This window comes from Cryptomeria japonica, chromosome 7, assembly GCF_030272615.1.
Source record: "Cryptomeria japonica chromosome 7, Sugi_1.0, whole genome shotgun sequence".
Classification (NCBI taxonomy): Eukaryota; Viridiplantae; Streptophyta; class Pinopsida; order Cupressales; family Cupressaceae; genus Cryptomeria; species Cryptomeria japonica.
In genome coordinates this window covers 722,709,494-722,734,231 of record NC_081411.1, presented here as the reverse complement: position 1 = coordinate 722,734,231, position 24,738 = coordinate 722,709,494, and the positions used below count along the sequence as shown (strand labels likewise).

General features: G+C 37.3%; 1 protein-coding gene across 1 annotated transcript in view; it reads right to left on the bottom strand.

Moving 5' to 3' along the window:
• Positions 1 to 423: 423 nt before the first annotated feature.
• LOC131068819 (uncharacterized) overlaps positions 424 to 24,738 on the bottom strand; it is a 49,498-nt gene continuing 25,183 nt past the window's right edge. Inside the window, exon 4 of the mRNA XM_058004095.2 lies at positions 424 to 1,363. Within this exon, the coding sequence (XP_057860078.2) occupies positions 506 to 1,363 (858 nt within the window). The 3' untranslated portion in view covers positions 424 to 505. The remainder of the gene's footprint in view (positions 1,364 to 24,738) is intronic.

Sequence of the window (24,738 nt, the reverse complement as noted above, 5' to 3'; positions counted from 1 at the left end):
TATCCGCCTCTAAACACAACTCAGCTGGTCGTAGGTATTCTTTGTATATGTTTTGTATCTATTGGGTCATGGGTGTCTGCAACTGCTGGGTCACCCTCGGATTTTCTCCAACAAGGGTTGCTATTCTGATAAATTATTAGAAGTATACATATATTTAAAAATATACAAAATTATAGAAGGCGAATTTTATCCGAATTTTTTATCGAATTTTTCCCTTGTCAAATTTCATCCGAATTTCAGGGCTGTCGAATTTGAATTCGAATTCGAACCTTGTGACTTAGGCTATATGCATGAAAAAAAGAGTTAAATGGGGCTCATTCCTACAGTTTGGTTTATGCAATTCAAAAAAAGAGAAAAATATACTATACAAGAAGTCAAAGCAAATTTTAAAACAGATTTCTAAAATTATGAAATATATGCCTGTAAATTCAACTTTTTTGCTAATTAAGAGAATAAAAACATGTTAAATATTTTACAGGCAATAATAAGGTTACTTGCTGGAAGTTCAAATTGTATCCAGCCATGCATCAAAGTCATCCTCTACAACCTTTGGAGCATCCTTAAATGTGCTCAACTTGGGAGTCAGAAGAGTTGCAACTCTGGACTTTGATCCTGATGTATTTTTTGCCGTGTCCACTTGATGCCCTCTATTTACATTTTTAGAGTGTGTGTTATCCAAAGTCAAACTATGGCTATTCCTGGATATAATATTAGTAGGACCTTGTAATTGATCCTGAAAAGGCTGCTTATCCTTATATAATGACTTTTCTGTAAATATTCGATCTGATATTGTTCCACGCACTTCCAACATACCAACATTAGAGGGTTTGTCCAGAGCATCAAGAAGAGCATCTAGCTCAGCCTCAGCTGCTGCAGCTTCAAATCTAACAGGCCCTGCTCTAATATCATTTCCTACCACTAAATTTGTTTCCTTACTATTTTTCACATCACTCGTATGGAATTTCCTATCTTCAATACCATTTGACTTTTCCACGTTCTTTTGTAAATCCGCCTTGTAAAGAGATGAACCACCCTTGATTGGACTGTCCAAAGATGATAAATAAAGGTTTTCTGCTTCTTTATTACTATGAACTGTGCCTTGACCAAGTACTTTTGGCAAAGACACTTGTTCCAAGCTTAAAATGCTTTTGCCAGTAGTATCTTTGAGATCTTTTCTCTCATATTCCTCCATAGATTGTACATTACATACTGCTGATTTATTTTCATTTGAAAAAACCTCATCTTCTACCTCACCAAGTTCATGTTTTCCAGACTGAGCAGATGCTCTTGACTCATTTTGAAGAGTATGTACTTGCTGTTGCTCCCTGAGTTGGTGACTTTCAGCCCGAGAATCACTTGAGCACTACAAGCAAGCAAAGCACAGGACCAATTAGAGACTATATAAATAAATTTCCTATTTTATCAAGGATATTTGTAAATATCAATAGCCGAATCAATAGAAAAGAATAGTCTTTGGCACATGAAGTAAATTGACAAAAAGAATTTCTAGATAAAATGTTTTATACTAAAGATGCCAATGAGGACAAACTGCAGTATTTACTTAATTTCCTCTAAATACAATATTTATGATACAGTAAATTGAGAGAGTCAAATGTTCCATCTTCAAAGGTAAGTCAATTTAGAAACAGAATTTATTCTCAAATCCCTAAATTATTGAAGGTTGATTTCCCAGTATGAAAAACCCTACTGAACAAATATTGGCATCCATATGGTGAGGAAAGTCTGCAGAAAAGTATATGAATTTCTCTGATGATTATTTCCTATCAGAACCAAAGGAGCGAGCAAAGATTAAAGATTTATAGATTGCAATAAATTTCTGCAACTGCAAGAATTTTGGACCTGTGAGTTTACAATATAATACCTTCCTGTAAATATATGCAAGGAGGCACATATTTTAGTGAGTTTCCAGTTTTCAACAACTAAATGTAGGAAAGTTTCAAATTGAATTTACTGATGCTTCAAAGTTACCATAGGAAACCAGAATGTCAGATTTAACACTCCGCTCTTTACCAAAGGTGAAAATGTATGTTTTGACAGCTTCAGATTATCTCATTTACATCAGTGGCAGAACCTCAGAGTTTGATTTAGTCATCATCAAAGCATGACAATCTCTAATCTTGTTTTGAACACACTTTCTTTCAAACAACTACAAGCTAGAATTTTACATTTAGAATATTAACACCATTCAGTAAAAGCAACTAGCCAATAAACATAATTAATAGGATGAGACAAGCAAAAAATTTACAAACATCTAGATATAAAATATGACCTCCATAAATGCTAGTTGCAAAAATATATCTTCACCCATTCTAATTGCACCCCAAATCATTCTTAAATTTAAAAGATTAGTTATAGCTGCTGCCTTTAAGGACATCAATATTTCCAGAATCCCAAAACATAATGACACTGTCATTCCTCAGTGTTTGAGAAAGAAGCATATTAAGTTTCCTATCCATATATATAAGAGGGATAATGTTCTTGCATGGGAATTCATGAGATAGGACCACTATTTGCCTTCTCATTCTGTCCTCTAGATATTCCTGATCACAATTCAGCTGCAAATTGCTAATGTTGATTGTTCGATTGCCATGACCCTCCAGGGGTTTTGGGTATATGACAGGGACTCACTGTGCTCAATTCCTCCTAGGAAGGGCACTACCAAGATACAAAGCTGAAGTCCATTAGTATTTCTTTGTCCAGAATATACACGATTCATAGACATGTTGAGAAAGCCAAGTCTTTTTAATTAAAAAATGGCATGCAAAAATATGCAATAGCATCATAGCATCTGCTTTTTAAATAGTTTAGACCTGCTGCTCTCCCTCCCAATCAACTCATCCAACTTAATAATAAAAAGGTGTCCTAGACCATAAAGTACCTTGATACATCAAGAAAGCATTTTGCTTGGCACAACTATTCAAAATACCCAACTTGTAAAGTCCCTCCCAAGCAGAAATAGACATCTCTCAATAAGCTATAAATAGAGATGGCATTCAGTAGCCCTATTATTTGAAACTTATACCTCATGCAAAATTAAAATTAAAGTGCCTATGACAAAGAGCTATATGCCTCAGTTCAAGTCCCCATAAATTAGTAGAAATTTCCTCATAGCAAAAGAAATGATCTTCCCTTCCTATTGCCAACTATCATAATTTGTCAAATCCTGACCCAAAAATTAAGTTAGATTGCTACATCGAGTGCCCTATTTACGACAGCTTGATGAAAATGACTGAGGGAGACAATAAATAAAGTGGCAGGTTTCTCTAATTGTCCATCTAAACTAGTGTGTATCATTGCTATCAACATAAGGTGTAAAAATACCATAAAAGGGCTTGTATCCTTTGGAGACAAACTTTCACCCCATGATCCTTAACATTATGAACATTTCCTGGACTTCATTAATTTCAGGAGGAATCATATATAAGCTCAATCAATATGTTTCCTTATTAACACCGTTCAAGAGTTACTTCTCAGAACAATCACTTCCCTGCCTATAGTAGTCATTTTTTATCTGCATAAAGGCACAAATACCTACACAGATATTTTACTGATCCCCCCCTTGCAAAAGAGTGTTGATGCCTACAGTCGCAAATGTTCCTCTTTTGCTGTTTGTTCAAGCCTTCAATTGGAAGCTTAGTGTTTAAAACTACTGCTAGTGCCAAAAGGATCACTGAACAAAAAATTTAAACTTTCCAAAAGTCACAATGTCAGCACAATCGTACACCTAATAACCAAAAGCAACTAACATACCCTACAAAAAAGTCCATTAAAAAAATGCTATATTTATTGAAACAGAAAGCATTTAAAAGATTCAGAACTCCCAGGCTGCATCATAACAACCCTTGGATACATGGTACGTGAGCACATGGTGCAGCAGTTAGCATGTTCAATGTTAAGAAAGTGACCCCATGTCCAAGTCCCATGATGGACATCGGTTGTTGACCTTATTGGTCCTTAGTGGATGATGTGTTGTATTGTACAGACTACAGAGTGTGGGCCCTGTTAAAAATCCCTCACTAGTTAAATCTAAAACAAAAAACAAAAAAAGAACTTGGAGACATGCATTTCCAGAAGGCAGCCATATAACTATATTATCGGTCAGAACAAAATCCTCACAGGTTATTGGTTAACTCACCCTTCAATCAACATAATAATGTTTTAATAGGTAACTGAGCAACTAGCCCTTTGATTAAATAAATTATAAAATGAATAAATATAAATTATTTGGTGCATCCTCCAAGTCAGCCAATAATGTTCTCTTCAATTAACGACTTAAGCAAACAAGAACAATGTAAGAGATTTGTGGATGTTCCTGCTGCCTACATGAGTGTGGATAACGTATTCAATATTTTGCCAAGTACAAGAAATGGTAATGTCATTGTTCATGTGTCTTTATGCACAATGCAACATAGAATAAAATACCAAACGCACTCTATCCTCTCTTGATTAAAATCTCCTCGGATGCTAAATTATATGATCAACCGAGATGACTCCAAGGTTTCTATTGTCAAGTCATGAGTGTGGATAACTCAATTGGTTGATGTGATTTTGCTGGAATCACAAGGGGGGACTTACATTGAACTTGAATGCTTGAATATTGCTGGAATGTGAAATTTTACTTTATTTGGAAAAAAGAGCAAAAGGATAAAGGGGTTTAGGAAACTGATCTAATCCTAAGAATGCAAGAGCAATGGACAATCTTTGGTGAAACTCAACTAGACTTTGCCATGTGAAGCAACAACTCCACAAAATTTAGTGTGATCTCCCGAGGTAAGCATATGATGTTCAAATCACCACCACGAACATAGAAACCATCAAGATGATGCATATCAATGAAGAAGTAGCAATTGAAGTTAAGCTTGGATAAACGAGTTCAGTTTACTACGCAAGATGCTTCACAATCAATGAAATACTAGTAGTATGAACATAGGAGCTTCACCATCAATCGTGCACAAAGATCTTCCATCCATCTAATTATCATCATCTAACATGAGGATCCAACAAGAAACCATGCAATTATGTAGAAGAAACAACACATTCCACCATATCTTCAATGAAAAGGATGTTTATTTACAAGCTTGGCGACAATTTCTGCCTTCTCCTCCTATTCTACTCTAACTATTCGCTTGCTATCTAATGCTTATTAACCTACTATTAAACTATTCACTATTCACTATTAACCTTTACAAATGAGAGTGAGCCTTATATAATGCTCTCTTTACAATGAGTGGCCAAGATCAAATCCCCATCAATAGCCAAGATTGAGAGATAGAAAACCCTAATTAGAGTTTGTTAAACACATTACAAAGCATTTAATGCTTGACCAATGATAAAATTACATTTATAAGACACATATCCTTCCTTGAATAATTGACCAATGAATGGCGAGAGTCGGTACATTGAAGTTTGTGCCCACATGTAGAAGTTGTCCCCTTAATGGATGAGTCAGGTGCATTGAACTTGGACGCCTCATCTTGATAATATGATTGGATAAGTGATGATTGTGCGCAACCTCAGCTAGCTGATCCTTGTAACTCATCACAAAAGTAGGTGATGGAGGCATGTCTCTTCTTGAACATCTCACCATTATCCAAGCTCAATCAAACTGCATCGATGATGACTTTGCTCAAGTTTATCCTTCAACTTTGATTAGCTCTTCTAGCTATACTGGCAATGGCTCTTGGATTCACTTGGATTTCCAAAGGAAATTCAAGATTGTGAAAATTTTCTCTTTTTAGATCGTGCATTTCTATGCTTGCTCTTGTGAATCTTGGGCTTCATTCTTCATCCTTTTGAACTCCTCTATGTTGATCCTTCTTGATGTTGATCTTTATTCCGTGAGGATGATCTCATCCTTGATGTCGATGACCTCCACCCTTGCCTTATAGTGCCTTCCCTTTGGTGCTTCCCTCAATAACAAAGTCCTCTTTCCATGTTTTCTTTTTGATGTAGACTTCCGTGATACCGGATCCTCCCTTAGTTCATGAGTTTGATCCTTACCTTGCGATGATGATGAATGCAAATGAGGAATCTACAAACCATCTTTTATTATCTTGTCCTTTTGCCAAAAGGTGTTGGGACTAGCTCTAAATCCTCCTTGGTTGGAGCTCCCCAAGACATGCTAATCTCATGAAATTTCTTCTCAATTAGCTGTGTAGAGTTAAAAATAATTCTTGTGAAGATTTTTGGCCAATTGCCTCTTTGATGCTGGTTTGGCACATCTGGAAAGAGTGCAATAGGAGGATATTTAGTGATCAATGCCTCTTAGTTGAAGAAGTTATTCAAAAAATTGAAGATGGTATTTGCAAAGTGGTCGATCTGAATAGATTTGCCAAAACCAATACCTAATTTATGAATTGGAATAACAAGATCTAGAAGCGATGGGAGAAATTAAAACCAATTGTAGGGAATATTTCAAATAAAGCCACTCAGAGAGGAGATGCCAAATGGGTGGCACCTATCATTGGAAGCTTCAAACTTAATTTTGAAGGGGCAACTAACAGTAATCCAGGCCCAATTGGGGCGGAGTGAATCATTAGGAACGATAAGGGAGCGTGTTTATGCACTTTATTTCAAAAATTGGGGATCACTACTAATAATTAAGTAAAAATGCAGGCTCTAGCTTGTGGTTTGTGGCTTTGTGAGGAGAAAGGTCTAAGAGACATAGACATTGAAGGCAATTCCCAGATCTTCATCAATGTAATCAGTAAGAAATGTGTGCAAAGTTGGAGACTGAAGTCGTGGATAAAGAAGATTTGGAATTGTTTGGACAAGATAGGAAGTTTCTCCCTACCTCATGTGTACAAAGAAGCCAACATGGTGGCAAATTGGCTGGCCAACCGTGGCATTCTACAAGACCACCTCAAAGTAATTGTCAATTCAACATCCCCATTAGAGGAATTGGAGAAGTTCATAACAAAGGAGAAGCCAATGTCTTGATTCTAACCCAAGTTACACAACCAAAATGAAATAGCAGTCAAATGTGGGGGGGCATATGTTTGAACCATCACTCTCTTATTTCTGCCGAATAATGTGATTTTTTGTCAAACTGTGGAAGGTTTCTCCAAGTGATATCACGAGAGCTGATCTCTTTTCTGTTTCTAGCTGCCCTTCGGAGCTCAATGATGAGGGGTATTGGAACGTGCTTACCTAATTTGATCTAGACTGGCTTTATATAAATCTCAATGCCAAATTACAAGATAGTTGATAGATTACATCAAATGCAGATGATTAGATGAGTTGAAGGAGCAACAATTCAACGGGTTATTTAAAGTTGAGGAAGATGATACAAAAAAGATTGTAAAGCGAGTTATTGGCGAACATTGACTGCAAGGCAATCACATACAAGATGGGGCGATTATGGAGATGCCCTCTACAATTCTGGTTCAAGCTACAATTTTCATTCATCGGGCCTTAGTTTTTGCATATTTCTTGATCAAGGCAGAATTTATTCATTTAGTAATCAATGCCATCCAGCCATCAAAACCAATCCAAGAAGTGAATTTATAGCTGGTATCTTAGATGCAAAAGATATCAACAAGTAGGTTGCCACGCAAGCCCTTGAGCTCTTTAGGGAAAGTCTCGAAAAATGTGATGTCAGCCTTTGCCAACTTCATAAGTATGTCTAGGGAACTGTTTTCCCCCCAATAGATTGATTGTGTTCTAATTCTTGCGGATGGAATTAACTCCATCTTGAAAGCAATGTAACTTTCTTTTTTATTTAATTTGGGAGCTACCCCCTCTAGTAGTACTTACCCAATAAATAAATAATTTACAAATAATAGATTATAATTTATTTATTTTGGTTAATTTACTTCAAATATGTATTTTAACATAAAATTATAGTGGTAAAATTAAATAAGTATAAAACAAAACAAGAAATACTAAATAAATGATAGCTTGCAAACATTGCAGGCCAACAAGGGCATAAAGCCCGCAAGCACATAAACATAGCAAAGATTTAAACCTAGGTAGTTATTAAAGCATCACCACTTAACCATTGCAAGGTGCCCTTAAATTCATATATATATATATATATATATGCAATGGATCCCACTCCTTTGGCTTTTGTTAACCCTAATGCAATTCTAATGATGGTTCACAAAGTTGATCATCCATAGTTAGAAGATGTTAAACTCACTTTCATCGGTTTGATATATCCCTAGGGTTAACTAGTATAGGACCAGATTTGACAAAGTTCTAAATTAGACTAGGATAGTAATTCAAACACAAGTGAGATTATACAGATAATGAATTGCTAATCACTATTAAGCCTTAAAACAAATTGCAACTGCATATCTGGAATTGTAGTTGTCAATTTGATAACAATCTTGGTAGGAAAGTGCAATGGCAATGTAAGTTGCCAATAAAAGGTTGCTACCTAGGGTTTGAGGAATTTCCACCCAAGGTTGTTGTTACCAGGGCTAATTCAATGTTGTCGTTCATGATTTGCTGCTTCTTGAGTGCTGGTATGGCGGTGTGCTTCACTCTAGTTGATGCCAAGCCTAGTTGGAATTATGATATGATAATCATAACTAGTGAACACCCTTCACAGGTTTTTCACCTACAAGCCCACCAAACGTTCTTGATTTGCTTCCAGATGTATTCCAATAGGTGTGCACCTTTTAAAAACTCAAATTTGGATCTGCTGCTACGGATTTATAATTGTTCAGACCTCCTCACACAATCAAGGTTTTCGTCCTTGTAGCGTCCTAAAATTGCGACACTTGCAATTTCGACTGCATTTCGGTCTTCACGATGGCGACGCAACACGCAACCTGAATGGAGACCCCAAAACTTGCTCACGACACTGAAAACTGCATTTTTCAAGCACTGTTGGCCTGAACCTCCTTGCACCCCGCTGTCCCGGAGGTGGGACCAGAGCGCCCAGCGCCCTGGTCCCTGGGTCCTATTTTGGGCCCGGTTTCCTAAGTGATATCGGGTCTTTTTGATTGCAATTTGGAAATATACTTCCCTGGTCGGCCTAAGGTCGGGAAAATCAGTCTATCAGCCCTAATTGTCAAGTATATAAACTACATTTTTCTCTCTCATTTGGCATGATATGAAGAGGACATGTGTACAAAGCGTGGAAACTATACTCAAGCATTCAAGCATTCAAGCAATTAATCATTCCAAGTCTCCATTCAAGGCTAAGTGAATCATTCCAAGTCTCCATTCAAGGCTAAGTGTTGCATTCAAGTCAAGGATTCAACCATTGAAGAGGAGATCACTTATTACATGCTACATACTACAACATACAACGTCTAAACCTTTGCACATAAGGATACAAACATCCTTAGAACAAGGTATTAGTACTTGTTTTACAGTCATTTACATTTACAGCACTTGCTCATTTCTTGGTTAATTCCAAAACCGGGGTTTGACCTAAAGGCAAACCCCTAATCCCTAACCCCCCAATCGTCTTCGCTTTTTTGTGTGTAGGTTGCAGGTGCGCGGCTGAGATTGAAGATCTGGAATCCTTGTGCAGAGACGAACAGATCCCCCTTCGTTTCGCGGATTTTTCGGAGGACCGTGGCGCCGGGCGCCATCGTCCCGACAACTTTTTCTCAAATTTGCAGGACAGCGCCGTATCGACATTTTACTGCTAATTCCAGGTCCGCAGCTTCATCCTATAACCCGAACTCAGTTTATAAGCGAATCTTTATGACTTTCTATGCATCCTTAGCTTAATTTCCTTAATCAACATTCTTTACAAAAGAGGGTAGCTTTGCTTTCCAAACCCTTGAAATTCATTTAGCATCCAATCTTACATCGTGTGGGATTGAATCTTATGAGTTTCAACCCCTCTTTTGAATGTAAAGTCTCTCCCCTAAGTGAAAAACCCATCGAATCCTAGCGAACCTCCCTTCTCTCTCCTCGGAGTTGGAAGGGGGGAGATCAACTAGGGTTCGACCGCGATTTTTCCGCTTTACATTTTGGTGAACCCGACGTGAACATCCTTTCTGATTATTCATGATTAGATCTGAAAATTGATTCCTTGATTACATTTCCATGTTTGATCTTTTGCAAAATTTTAGAGGTGATTGCATAAAAACCCTAAAATTTCTTTTTAGTAATTGAACTTGTGAAATGCTTAATTGTTAATGCTTAATTCAGATCTGCTTTTCTATTACAAATTATCAATTCATATCAGTGCTTTAATTTTGAAAATTAAGTGGTTAAAAGTCAAAACCCTAATTTTTGAAACCCTCTTGATTCAACCTTTGTCCGACAATTTGACCGATCAAAACATCTCCAAATCAGCTGTAACTTTGGATTCCGCAATAAAATCACAATATCTTTCATCCCTGAAAATTTGGAAAAAAGTTGCGAGGACCGTGTTGCACTCCGAGCGCCATCGTCCCCGACATTTTTTCCAAAATTTCGGGAGCGAGATCTTGCTGTATTTTCCTGCTAAAATCCAGAATTTTGGCTGATTTTATCAATTTTAACACTTTCAAAATTACAGTCAAAGTTGGTCTTGTGATTGCTTGGTTTAAGGCTCCTAATCATTCAAAAATTATCGAAACTGAAATTTTGTGTCAAAATTGTGTTCTTACTGTCTTAGATCTGAAAATTGTATTTGCATTCATTCAAAATTTCAGTGCTTTATTCAAATTCTTGCATTTTGTGACTTTTGAAATTAAGTGCCTAATTACAACAACTTTGATTTCCGCTTTCAAAATTGAATTTAGCGTGAAATTGAGTCAATTTTTAAATTTCAAAACTTGCACTGCTTTTGACATTCCCTCTAAAATCATAAAATTCAAAATTTCAGTTTCCCTCTCTTTTTCAAAATTCAAATTTTGCATTTTTCGACAATCTTGATAGGGTTCAATTTTGAGATTGCAACTTTAATTTGGCCTATCTACAGATCGTAAAATCCCTCAATTTTTTCAAATTATCTCTAAAATCATCATACCTTTCATCCCTGCAAATTTCTAAAAAAGTTGCAAGGACCGTGTTGCACTCCGAGCGCCACGGTCCCGAACATTTTTTCCGAAATTTCGGGAGACTGTTGTGATTGCATTTAACAGCTTAAATCCAGAAGATTGGCTGATTTTACTGAAAATTGCTACCTCTAAATTCAAAATCTTCTCTCTCTTTCTAGTGCATGAGTTTTACAACAATAAGCCCTACTTACACTATTCCCATTAGACGAAGCCGTAGAATTAAGTCCTTCCGAGGTTTAATTACCGAGGAGATGGAACCTAATTTGAGTAGCCTTTTTAACGAGGACATGGGTAATTCCTCTAATCCTCCTAATGATGAAGAAGCTCCCCATGAAGTTTCTGTTGAACAACTTTCCAAATTGGATAACCAATTTGATGATTTTCACCAATGGATGTCTCATGAGTATCCCGATAGTCAAGCTCTTCCTTTAATTGAGGGTCTAAAACGCATGCTTCAAAATGATAAGAATGGAATTGATGTCTTGCGCGGTATCGCACACATTGTGGATTCGAATGTGATGCCTATGAAGAGTTGTGCTGAATCTTTAGGTTATACACAACCTCCTACACAAGTCAATCATTCTATTCCTTTGATGACTTCTATTGCTAGTTTACCTACCTTTACATCAAACATCATGGCTACCTCTATACAAGACATTCCTCCTGTGATTACCAGTCATGGGGGCAATCCTCCTTCTTCAATTAACCCTATTCCTTCATTCAATCCGACTTCTTCGTACATTCCTTCAATGAGTGTTCCTATTACATCTTCACAAATGAACATGACGCAAGGGGGCAATTCATTTAACCATTCCATTCCTCCTTGTAGTGTTCCTCCTATCCAATCATCCCCTATGGTTGACTATCATAGGGTCCCACCACCTTACTCTTTACCTTCTTTCAATAACATCACACCTCCATCTCAATCTAACACACCTAATATGAACTCTTCGACTGAAGCTACCATTAATAATCTTGCACAAACTGTCTCTTCTTTACAGCAACAAATTGCCTCTATGAATCAATCTAAGTTTAGTGTGCCCACATTTGATGTTGCAAGCCCACTTTCTCTTGACATTGTTCGAGCTATTCCTCCTAAGCATGTTGAAATCCCGCATTTGGAACTTTATAATGGTAAAGGAGACCCTCTAACACATGTTAAGACTTTTCAAACAATATGTACTGATTTTGCTTATGACCAAAGGTTGCTTGCAAAACTATTCACCAGAACATTAAGAGACAAAGCCCTACAATGGTATTGCTCGTTGCCTTCTTATTCTATTACTTCTTTCGAACAACTTGCAAATGCTTTCATTCAACAATTTCAAAACAATATAAGTCCTAAAGTTACTTTGATTGATTTAATGCATTGTAAACAAGGTGTTAAAGAAAAAGTGACTGATTTCATTGGTAGATATAAGCATTTGTATGCTCAAATTTCTTTTCCAGTGCCTGATAATGATATTCAAAGAATCTTTATTTCTAATTTGCAAAAAGATATTCGAGACAAACTTCTGTTTTCTGAGTTTACTTCTTTCCAACAGTTGTGTGCCACTCTTCACAATTATCAACTGACTGTGAGTCAAATGGAACAATCACATCCTATGGCTCCGAGTGATAAGGGTGATAGCAGTCAACAACCATTTGGGAAGATTAAACCGAACAGAGATTCCATCAAATTCAATGAAAACATCATCAACAACAATGTGAATGCAGCATCAAGTGTGCCTCCTATTTCTAAATTTTTCAGGAAAGAAAGAAAGTATACTCCTTTGAATGAATCATTGCATGATATTATGAATAAGTTATTGGGACAAAATGTGCTTACTCTTCCTCCTATACGACAAATTGATCCTGCAAAGATTACTTCACCTTATTTTGATCACAAAGCTTTTTGTCATTTTCATCGTCAGCCTGGTCATGATACTGAAAAGTGTTTTTCTTTAAAGGGTAAAATTCAGGATTTGATTGATAATAATACTATTTCTGTTTCTGGAGTGAATGATAAAGGCAACACATCTGTAGCTCCTCCTAACCAAAATCTTCAGATTTTTACTGATCCATTACCTTCTCATACTTCTCATACTTCTAATGTGATTGAGGCTAATGATTCCTCTTTCTCATCTGATGGTCTTGTGTCTATGACTCCGAATGTGATTAACTTTGTAGAGCAGCAAGAAATCCCTAAAGAACCTTCCATCACATTTGATTCTAGTGAAACCATTAGAGCACCTGATGGTCCTTTATACATAGTTGCAAAAGTCAAGAATATGCCTTGCCGTGGAGTGCTTATTGATCCTTCGTGCATGGTTAATGTTATTACTGAAGAATTTCTTTTTACTTTGCAATTGAATCAAGTGATCTATGACAAAACAGATGTGATTGTGAAACTATTTGATGCATTTTCTTCTCCTGCAATTGGTTCTATTACATTGCCTATTGAGGTCCATAATAAAACTCTTGATGTGAACTTTGCTATTATTCCTTCTTCCGAACAATTTCGTGTGAAGCTTGGCTATCCTTGGCTATCTTCCATGAAAGCTATTGCTTCTCCTATTCATAAGTGTTTGAAATTTCCCCATAATGGTGAAGTTGTTACTGTCAATCATAGTCTCTTTAAACCAGCTGAAAGAACCTCTAGTGTTCCTATTGATTACTTTTGGCCCAAACAATTCCAATCTCTTCCTCCGCGAAGTGATCATCTTTTCAAATCTTATCAAAAGTGGAAAACAGATATGATCTTATCTCTAAGTGAACCTAGAACACCTAAACTTGACATTCCTATCATTCTTGAGAAGGAAGTTCTTCCTTTGAAAGATAAAACTAATGTCTTTCCTCAAGAAGAATCTCAACCCATCCCTATGGATGCGACTATGTCTATACCTAATAAACTTCCTAAGAGTAGACCTATACCTCCTCGTCATGATGGACTTGGTCTTCTCCCTAAACCAAAAATTCCTCCTTTGTATGGAGCAGTTCCTCCTCCTGCCTTTTATAGAGAGAAGAGACCTTCTTCTTCTCCTATTATCCAGCCTAAGAGACCACAACCTAAACACCCAAGTGATAAGGATGAGAACATTCCTCCTCCTCTATCTTCTACACTTCCTACTAAGACTAGACGTAATCGTTCTGCACGTGAACGTCGACGAAAGCGTCGTCTTAGGGCTCAAACAGCTGCTTCTCAAACTTTACAATCTCCAAAAACACCTTCAACAAGCATTATTCCATTTTCTCCTCAGCCGGATATTGAGCCTAAATTTCCTAAACATAAGATGCATGATGGTCTTGATCCTGTGCGAGTTAAAGATCCTATTTTTATAAATCTTGATGATGATATAGATGAAAATGTTATTCATGATGAAAATGTTACTCCTCTTGCTTCTGATAGCGAATATGAACTTGTTGATGTTGATAACCATTTATCTAACGAATTTTCTAAAGCACTTATCCTAGCTCCTAGACAAGAACAATGTGGCTTGGAACATGAACATAGCCCTTGTTTGGATCTTGTGATAGCTCCATCTGCTGTGTTGGATGTTCCTCCTCTAGCGTGTTCCCTGCCTTCCCGAAACATTGATCAGCAAGATCGGGGGGTAGATGACGTGCTAGACTAGTTACATTAGCATGGCAGATTCTCTCCCCCTCTCTTTTGTTACTTCTTCTATATGTTATTCTCATTCTTCTATTTGTTGTCCTTAGTGTTGTCTACTTGAGGACGATGCAAAGCATTGAGATCTCTTTGGTCTCTCTCATGTTGACTCAAAAGACACATGTGTTCCCTTCTTCTAGGTGACCTTCCTTGATTGGGGAATGAAGAACAATTATGCATACATACATATGATATATACATAACTTATCATACAGCATACTGACCCCGAGGAAAGCGAAGTCACCTTGTGTTTTGTGTTTTGTGTCTATTATCCTTGGGTTTATCTCACACTTGGGGGCTAAATCTTTGCGATAACGTGCTCCTTTCCTTTCTCATTTCTTATGTGTATCACTACGTTAAAACAATCACCCCCGTTGAGGCGCGTGCGATCGCTTTAACGTAGGGGGGCATACACCCTGACTATCCCTTCACGATACTTGAAAATTTCTTGGCGAACTTAGCTTTGCCTTGAAAATTTTCGGTATTTCTCTTACATGACTCATAGTGAGGGAACCTTACTACTGACAGTCATGGTTCTCCCTCGTGATCTTCCCTTTTACTTTGTCAATCGAAGTCGTAAGATCCTTAGTCCACTGGGGGCTTGGTGTGTCTTGCCTCCTTGACGTGGTGAAAGTCTTTCAATATTGTTTCCTTGTACTCTACCGGAAGTATGAGCATACATACTCCCGCTAAAGTGGGGGCTAAATGTAGCGTCCTAAAATTGCGACACTTGCAATTTCGACTGCATTTCGGTCTTCACAATGGCGACGCAACACACAACCTGAATGGAGACCCCAAAACTTGCTCACGACACTGAAAACTGCATTTTTCAAGCACTGTTGGCCTGAACCTCCTTGCACCCCGCTGTCCCGGAGGTGGGACCAGAGCGCCCAGCGCCCTGGTCCCTGGGTCCTATTTTGGGCCCGGTTTCCGAAGTGATATCGGGTCTTTTTTATTGCAATTTGGAAATATACTTCCCTGGTCGGCCTAAGGTCGGGAAAATCAGTCTATCAGCCCTAATTGTCAAGTATATAAACTACATTTTTCTCTCTCATTTGGCATGATATGAAGAGGACATGTGTACAAAGCGTGGAAACTATACTCAAGCATTCAAGCATTCAAGCATTCAAGCAATTAATCATTCCAAGTCTCCATTCAAGGCTAAGTGAATCATTCCAAGTCTCCATTCAAGGCTAAGTGTTGCATTCAAGTCAAGGATTCAACCATTGAAGAGGAGATCACTTATTACATGCTACATACTACAACATACAACGTCTAAACCTTTGCACATAAGGATACAAACATCCTTAGAACAAGGTATTAGTACTTGTTTTACAGTCATTTACATTTACAGCACTTGCTCATTTCTTGGTTAATTCCAAAACCGGGGTTTGACCTAAAGGCAAACCCCTAATCCCTAACCCCCCAACCGTCTTCGCTTTTTTGTGTGTAGGTTGCAGGTGCGCGGCTGAGATTGAAGATCTGGAATCCTTGTGCAGAGACGAACAGATCCCCCTTCGTTTCGCGGATTTTTCAGAGGACCGTGGCGCCAGGCGCCATCGTCCCGACAACTTTTTCTCAAATTTGCAGGACAGCGCCGTATCGACATTTTACTGCTAATTCCAGGTCCGCAGCTTCATCCTATAACCCGAACTCAGTTTATAAGCGAATCTTTATGACTTTCTATGCATCCTTAGCTTAATTTCCTTAATCAACATTCTTTACAAAAGAGGGTAGCTTTGCTTTCCAAACCCTTGAAATTCATTTAGCATCCAATCTTACATCGTGTGGGATTGAATCTTATGAGTTTCAGCCCCTCTTTTGAATGTAAAGTCTCTCCCCTAAGTGAAAAACCCATCGAATCCTAGCGAACCTCCCTTCTCTCTCCTCGGAGTTGGAAGGGGGGAGATCAACTAGGGTTCGACCGCGATTTTTCCGCTTTACAGTCCTTAAAGTGAACGGCTGCTGAAAATTGGTTCAAATCATCTAGTATAGTTCAGCCTGCAATCCCTGGATAGGAACTGCCAAGGAATACTCAGGATTTCGTCCAAAAACCTCGAGATTGCCAGTGCAAGGGTTTTTGTCCTGTTGTGACATTTTCACACATTGCCCCATTGCAAATGGGGACCCCCTATTTTTTAGGCCCTCTTGGTCTTTTGGCTTTTGTTCTTTGGGTCATTTCGCGGGAGTCTCGTCAGTCTCCTCCAGGTCTACAAATGAGTGGGTTCAATTTGATCAAGTCTGCTTTTCGTTTGAGCAATTTTGGATAACTCTAGGGCTTGTTTTGTCTATTTTAGGTATTCCTGCCTTCAGTCCTAGATTTTAGGGGTTTTTTAGGGTTTTGAAAAAACTAAACGTTGCACTAGAATCAAGACCCTTCAAAGAACCTCCCAGTGAAATTTGAATGAATTATGAGTAACTAACTATTTTTAGAAAGTTCCTATTTTTTAGGGATTTCACTGTCCCTCGGATTGGTCTAATTTTGCCAAAAATCAAACTTACTATTTTTAGCAATTTCTATTTTTAGTAAGTTTCTATTTTTAGAAAGTGTCCCTGCATCCTGTTTTTCTCTAACACTGACATTTTGAAAAAGTTTTTATTTTTGGAAAGTCTATTTGTGACAGGTCCTTGCAGGCTGACATTGAAGACCAAATATGCACGATCATTTCTAAATCCGGAAAAGTCAAAGAGCAAGCAGAGTGATCAAAATTTGGCTAAGTGTGGGCTCACCTTCTAGAAGTGGAAAACTCGGGAAATCTTCTAAGTCTGGAGAATTCACACCAATTCCTGAAATGGCATCCTGAAGCTAGAGGCATTCAAACTGGCTAAGTATGGAATATGAACTTGAAAATCCATCACCAAGGTGAAATGGCACCCATATCCTAGGTAGGGCACCAAAAGCAAGACATTAAGGAAAACTCTAAAAATGCAAAATTCCTTGACCTAATGGAATCAGCACCTAGGTCCTGACTAGGGCGCTGAAATGGTCAATGCATGGAAAACTTCAAAATGATAAAAACCATGACACATGCAAAATTCTGCCCAAGGAGTAGACTAAAGTGCCAAAATGTGAAAGGCATGGAAAAATTTTAAAAAGATAAAATTCCATGACACATGCAAAATTCTGCCCAAGGATGGAGTAGGGCGCCAAAATGCCCATGGCATGGAAATTGTGAAATTCCTTACCCAGTGGAAAATTCCGCCCAGGGATGAGTTAGGGCGCTAAAGGAGAGGGGTTGTGGAAATCTCCAAAGTTGATGAATTCCTCCTCCACGAGGAAATGGCGCCCATGCACAAGGAAAAGGTATTAAATGGTTAAGGCCAGGAAATGATGAAATTCCACCACCAAGTGAAATCCACGCCAGGTCAAGAATGAATAAATTTTTCCAAGGCAAAGGGTAAAATGAGGGTCAAGAATGGAATGGTAACAAGCAAAAATTTTCCCTCGGTCAAAAATTTTAAAAATCTATTTTTAGACACCAAATCTCATCAGAATTTGAAATTTTTTGCAGATTTGGATTCGTAAGAGAATTCTCTCTATCTTGGACCCAGTTACTAAATTTTAGAAAAGTTCCTAAAAAATAGGAAATGTGGCAAATTGATGAAAAAGCCTCCTCGGGATAATATGAACTCAAAAAGCACAAAAAATTCCTTCCTCAAGGAACAAATTTCCAAAATTTCTTCTCCAGTTCCACAACATGCCTAAGGTTGGAAGCAAAACATGAAAATCAAGGTTCAGCTAGGAAACTTCAAGAATTCAAAAAATTCCTTTCTCGAGGAAGAAATGCGCCCAAGGTGAAGAATTCCAGGAAAGTGGAAAAATTAACAAAGTGATGGAAATTCCTTCCTTCACAACAAAATTCCTGGAAAAGGTGAAAATTTGGCAAAAAGGTGAAAATTTGGCGCTGTGTTGGAAATTCCTTCCTTCGGAACAAAATTCTAGGAAAGGTGAAAATTTGGCTAAGTGATGGAAAAAGGCAAGGAAGGAATCAAGGATGAACTGAACAAGAAATTTCCCCTTGAGAAAAATTTTGAATAATCCATTTTCGGGCATCAAATCACATCCAAATTTCAAAATTCTTTCAGATTTGGATTCGTGAGAAAATTTTCTCTCTTGGAATCTAGAACCTGGAACCCTATTTTTGAAAAGTTCCTTAAAAATAGCACATGGAGGAAAATCATTAAAAAACTCCTCCAGAGCAAGAAAAGTTCGAAAAACTTCAAGAAAATTCTTCATGGATCATTTTTTCCTCTCCTAAGTTTTCTCTCTCTAGGGGTTTCTTGCCAAGTGGCAGTCGGGTAAGCGCATGTTAAGTCAATGGAGCATCTTTTGCATGTAACTATCGTATTTTAGACATGGTGGAGCATTTATTACATGTTAGGCGAATTTGAGAGTAAGTGGTGTATTTAATGCACAATGGATGCCATTTTGGGATGTTTGAATTTATTGTATATGGGTTTAGTGGGCATTAATTGTTGATTCCCACCTTGTTGCATCTTGAGTGGGGAATCTTCTAGGGTGAAACCCTAATTAGAGTTTGCATGTTCTCATGGCTCAAGGCCTATATGAATGGGTGACCCCCCTCATTTGTAGAGGAGAGGTTGATTTCAGAGATTGTTGCTAAGAGTTTTTGAGCAGTCACTTAATAAATTGTTCAATTGTTGGTGTATTCTTGTGTTGTTTTGAAGTTCGCATGGTCTCACTCTCTTCATATAGATTAGATTTGTTTTCATGTTGTTAAGTGAGTAGGATTTGATAGGATTACTTGTTGTAGAATCCGAGCTCATACCTTTTGTATGCAGCTAATTGTTGCTTACTTTGTAAGGTTAGTCAAAGCCTATTTTATGTGTGTGCCTAACTTTGGTTATCAGGTGGATGTTGTTCAAGTTGATGGCATTCATTGGTGACCAGAAAAACCATTACACAACCTTGGAAGATTGCACCGCCTTCATGTAGTTGTGCTATGTTGGCAAAGCAAAGAGTGGTTTGATTCTGCTCAAGTGATCCCGTCTCTTTGTTCTTAGGATTAGATTAGATTTAGCATAGTTCTCTTGACCCTTTCCTCTTTACTTTCTACATATCTTAAATCCAAAAATCCAAAAAGAAGAGCTTTTATTGACAAATCATTTACACTTAAAGTCCTTGAAGCTACAAATTGTTAAAATCTTATGTGAGCATACGTAAGGCCCCTTGGATTACCAGTAGAACACATCCGCCAACTGAGTCATGTCTGTGCATTAAGGAACCTTGGAGTTAGCCGTTTGATCTTATTGCAATCTTAGCATTACGGTTTAACTTTGTTCAAGAGAGAGAGAGGTGATTGTTGGTAACTTTATTTTGTGTTAGACGTAGTCATAAAAAACACGTCAACAGAATTGGCACTAGGAGGGCGAACATCAACTCATTCATTTTCACAACCAAAAAAATTCATGTTGGTTGAAGCCAGTAGGAGCTTTCAAGTGCCAAATCAGAGATATGTTAGATCTCTTATATGTCGGAAAATCCAAAAAAAGTGAAAATTCAAAAAATCCAAATAAATCAGAAAATAGAAAATCAAAAAAAGATTTCTCAATGGATGGGCAATCGTTTCATATTTCTTGTTGTCAGGACACTCACCTTGTGGACGTCACTTAGATTCAAGAAGATTTGAATGCACAATTGCACCCCAAGAATTTGTCAAATTTTGCCTTACCGAGGAGGTGCTGGATTCATGAAACCACCAAGCATGATGAGATGAATAGCTTGACATTCTTGTCAAGCATAGAATTGGTTCTACAAGGGAGGATTCTCTTTTGGGATGTTCCAAATCTAGAATTGTGCATAAAGCCCGATGATGATTGCAATGGAAATGATCCTTTCTCGAGATTCAAGTTGAGAATTCAAAATCAAATAGAATTGGGTAATGAACGACTGGAAGGCGTATTGCCTCCCCGCTGGTGTCGGATTCACCATGCACCCCACTCAGAATTCACTTGTCCAATGTGTGGAGAGGCTATCAACCAAGTCAGATATCAGTCCAAATTATTAGTGCCTACAAAGGAATGCATTACAAATAAAATCTAGAGTGTCCATCTCGAACAAAGGGAGTCAAAAGAACAAAGCATTGCAACACCATTTGGAGATAATGGACATGAATTACAAGTGGACAGCGCAATTGAACCCAATGATCCAAGCATTCAAGTGGGGGACAACGTTTCTTGCATCAGACCAAAGGAAGAAGCAATTGGAGTGAAGATCGAGGAAGCAATGGAATAAATCCAAGCAAGGAGAACCACCCAAGGGGATTGTCAGCATATGGAAGCGGATGAATATACAAAATTGCAAGTTATTAAAGATCATCAAGAACCAGAAATGGAAGACTTAGCTCAAAGTAGAGATGATGTGAGAGATTTCCAAATTTCATCCATCCAAGGAGGAAAACATGAAGAGGGAAGTGATTTTAGTGCACTTCAAGAAGGAATAGTCCTTGATGAAGAAGTTCATTCCTGCATCCTCAAGATGGAAGAAATGATAAGCAGCTCAAGGCAGGAAGGAATATTTGATGATCAATGGGTCACCAAGATGGAATCAGAGTACAAAGAGCAATTTGGGTCAGGGCTAGACCTGTTACTAAAGATTCAAAAGGAGCTAGTGGTTGAAATACTCCATGTTTCCAAGTTTCCATTTGAGTCCAAATTCTGCCACTGTGTGCCCACTAAGGATTGGAATTCTGGGTTGCATGTTGCGGATGCGAGCGGGATGATACATCACTAGCTTCGACCTCTTGATGAAGCAAAGTATGATGTGTAAGAATTCCTACCCGAAGACGAAAACCACCAGGTTGTCTCTTTCCTTGCTCCAAAATTTGAAAGTTATGAATTTGATTACGGAAATTTAGGAAGAACAACTTGCTTATGAATAATCATGGTCCCGATGAGTTGCCACAGTTGCTAATATTTCTTGAAGTTTTGCTTGAGTTTGAGATTTGCATTACGAAAGATTACTTTTCTGAGTTTAAAGATAAATTTGCAAGGCTTTGAACCATGACTAATGCCCTATTGCTCCTACACATCCTGAGAAATCATGTTAGGAGTTGTATATATTTAGGTCTTGTGAGTATTGTTAGTTCAATTTTTTATTTTATTTTCTTTCCTATTAGACTAAGTTTCCCTTTGTTTTGTTTTGTTTTGTTTGTTTTCCCGTTGGTTTTTGGTTTTCCCTTTTGCCTCTTGGTTTTGATTTGTTTCGTTTTGTTTTGCTCTTGGTTTTTGGTTTTCAGCCTTTGGTGTTGGTTTCCCTTGGCAAGAAATCTCGCCTAGCAACATGAATTTTGCAGGCTGAAAACAAAAAAATTGCCGAAAATAATCCCGTTGTGGGTTTGCAAGTCGCTCAAGATAGCAAAGAAAAAAATTCACAGAAGAAACTCAACGTTTGGCATTGGCAAACAGTAAAAAATCGCAGGCAAAAATAAAATCGCGGGTGAAGCCGAAAAACAAGTCGCAGGTCACAAAGAAAATGACTGGGTAGCCGCGTGATTTGCAAAAAGATGGAAATATCTCACACGAAAAAAAGAAAATCATGAATTACAAATCCGAAAAATCACAATTACACGCCACGAAAAAAGACAGCTACTAAAACCCTTGATGCCGAAAAAAAAAATATATATATATATATGAAGGTCGTGCTAACTAAAGCCAAAAAAAAGGACCGAAAAAATTTGAGCTAAAAAACTTTTCAAAAATTTATTTCAAAATTTTAGAAAAAAAATTTGACGATTTTTTTGTGTTCTGGCTCTAAACCATATTACGCAAGTAATTGGTAAAATACTGAATGAATTAAATGAATGGTCAAACAATCATTTATAGAATTACAAGTTCAATGTTTCCATTATGAAACAATCGATAACTGAAACAAAACTAGAAACATCTAATATTTTTACAATAATATACAATATTGACCATTAATAATTAATAACTAAGATATTATTCTAATAGAACATTGTTTGGTAAGCTAGTTGCCAAACTTTCAGTATTAGTAAATGTAGAGCACCCAGCTAATAGATTTCCAACAAAAGCATAGGTTGAAACATCTTTTGATGTTGCAAGAGATTAGGGTCCAATATCCAGCTTTTGAATATCCCTCACCAAACAAAAATGATCTCTCGGATCCAAATCTAATGTATAGATGTTTTTGGAGAAAAAAGGTTATGCACCCTCCACATTTTCCATATAAGGATGTTTTTCATGATGGCAAACTGAAATAAGTTTCTGCTATTAGTCTTATATGTTGAGCTGAAATGATATGGGTAATTAGAGTACTTAATTCCTTTAGATTTAGATGTTGAATGACTCACTCCAACACAATCGTCCCTGTGACTTAGAATTTTGCCATTACAATCAACTAAGGCAACTTCCTCAACATGGAAACTCTAAAAATTAATTACCTTCTGACAAATCAATGGGCAGTTTGCGGATTGGAACATTTATTTCTATCTTGGCCTCTTCATGTTCAACCAAAGCTTGCTCCATTTTAACTTCAACAAGACTGCTTCTAAATCCAAAAAAAAATATAAAAAGACTGCTTAAGAAATCAAGCTATGGTAACTACAATGAAGAAAACCCAATCTTCTCATAACCTGAAATTGAATCCCAAAAAGTGCACATATTTTTTAAAATCCAAAAGAGGAATTGAGGGGTAAGAAGACGGTAATGGGGTCACTGGGTTACAGAAATAAGAGACCCAATATCTAAGCAACAACAATGGCTTGGAACATTTGATAAAGTTGAAGACACAGCCACTGCTTATGATAGAGCTGCTACATCTTTGATAGGAATTACAGCATCTAAAAATATTAACTATATCAAGTCAACGGCATGCAAGCTCTTTGAACAAAGTCTTATGTCATCCTTGTCAAAAGAATCCAGTTACAAGGTAGAAGAAAACTGCAAGAGTTGCACAAGTAAATGTTTCATTCTATATCTTGATCGTCCTTCTAATATGTCTCTTATCCTAAATCCACTGTGTATAATACCATTGACATTGACAATATCACTAGAACGAATGAAAAGGGTAGTTGCATATTGTCAACTGATACTATTGACTTGTTTCTATCAAACGCATCTAACTCAACAGTGGAAAATACATCTAGAATGAATGCTTATCCAGTTACTAGCTTGTTCGATCAAATTGTCCACAAATGCTTACCACTGTCAAATGTTGGTAACGTTAATGAAGGCAAAAGCAAGAATTGTACAAATCATATCGCCTCTAAATGTTTGAAAAATTCTATTGTTGCACCCTATTTCTCATCTCGAAATATAGAAAAAGGACCATGTACAGATTCAAAGTCTCTATACCTAGAGCAAATCATTGGTATGAAACTTAATTCCACATGATTTCTCCAATTTTCAGTATTGCTATTCAATAACTCGAATTGTTAACAATTTGTGGTGCCCATATATTGTAGACAATATTCAAAGTTGTCTCCAACCAACTACTCTATGCCACGAAGGTGACATACTTTCTACCAAGCTCTATACAGTTGGCAAGATTTCAAACATGCAAGGCATGTCGAACAATCACCACTTCGATGACAACAAATCAATTGAAAGTCAATGCAATAACTATTATTTCTTCAAACAAAAAGCTCCTAGCCTGCCACGAAAAAAAAAAATGTTGTCAGATATGTTCACGAGTTGCATTAGAGGTGCAACAACTAAAGGAGGACTTAGCAGAGATAGAAGAAAGCTTAAAGAATTGGGAAACTACAATGTCAAATTATGCAAATATTTGCAACAAATTGTTGATCCTTTAATGTCTTCAGCTATGCAAACAAGTCTTCACTCCTCCTAATCTAGGGAAATGTCACAAAATGGGCACTCTCTTTCTAAAACCCTCTCTTTGCAGAGATATTCAAAAGTGAAATTTTAGAGGGACAAATTATTTTGAGCCAAATCTTTATTCTGATTTTAAGCTTTATATGTATTATTTGCTAATGCTTCAAGTTTGATTTTGTAAAAAAATCAGTAAAATAAGAATTCGATGAATATGAACACGTCAAATTTGACAATTATATAAAAAGCAAGTACAATTGTTTCATAACAATTGAGAACATAATTATATGATGACAAGTAAAA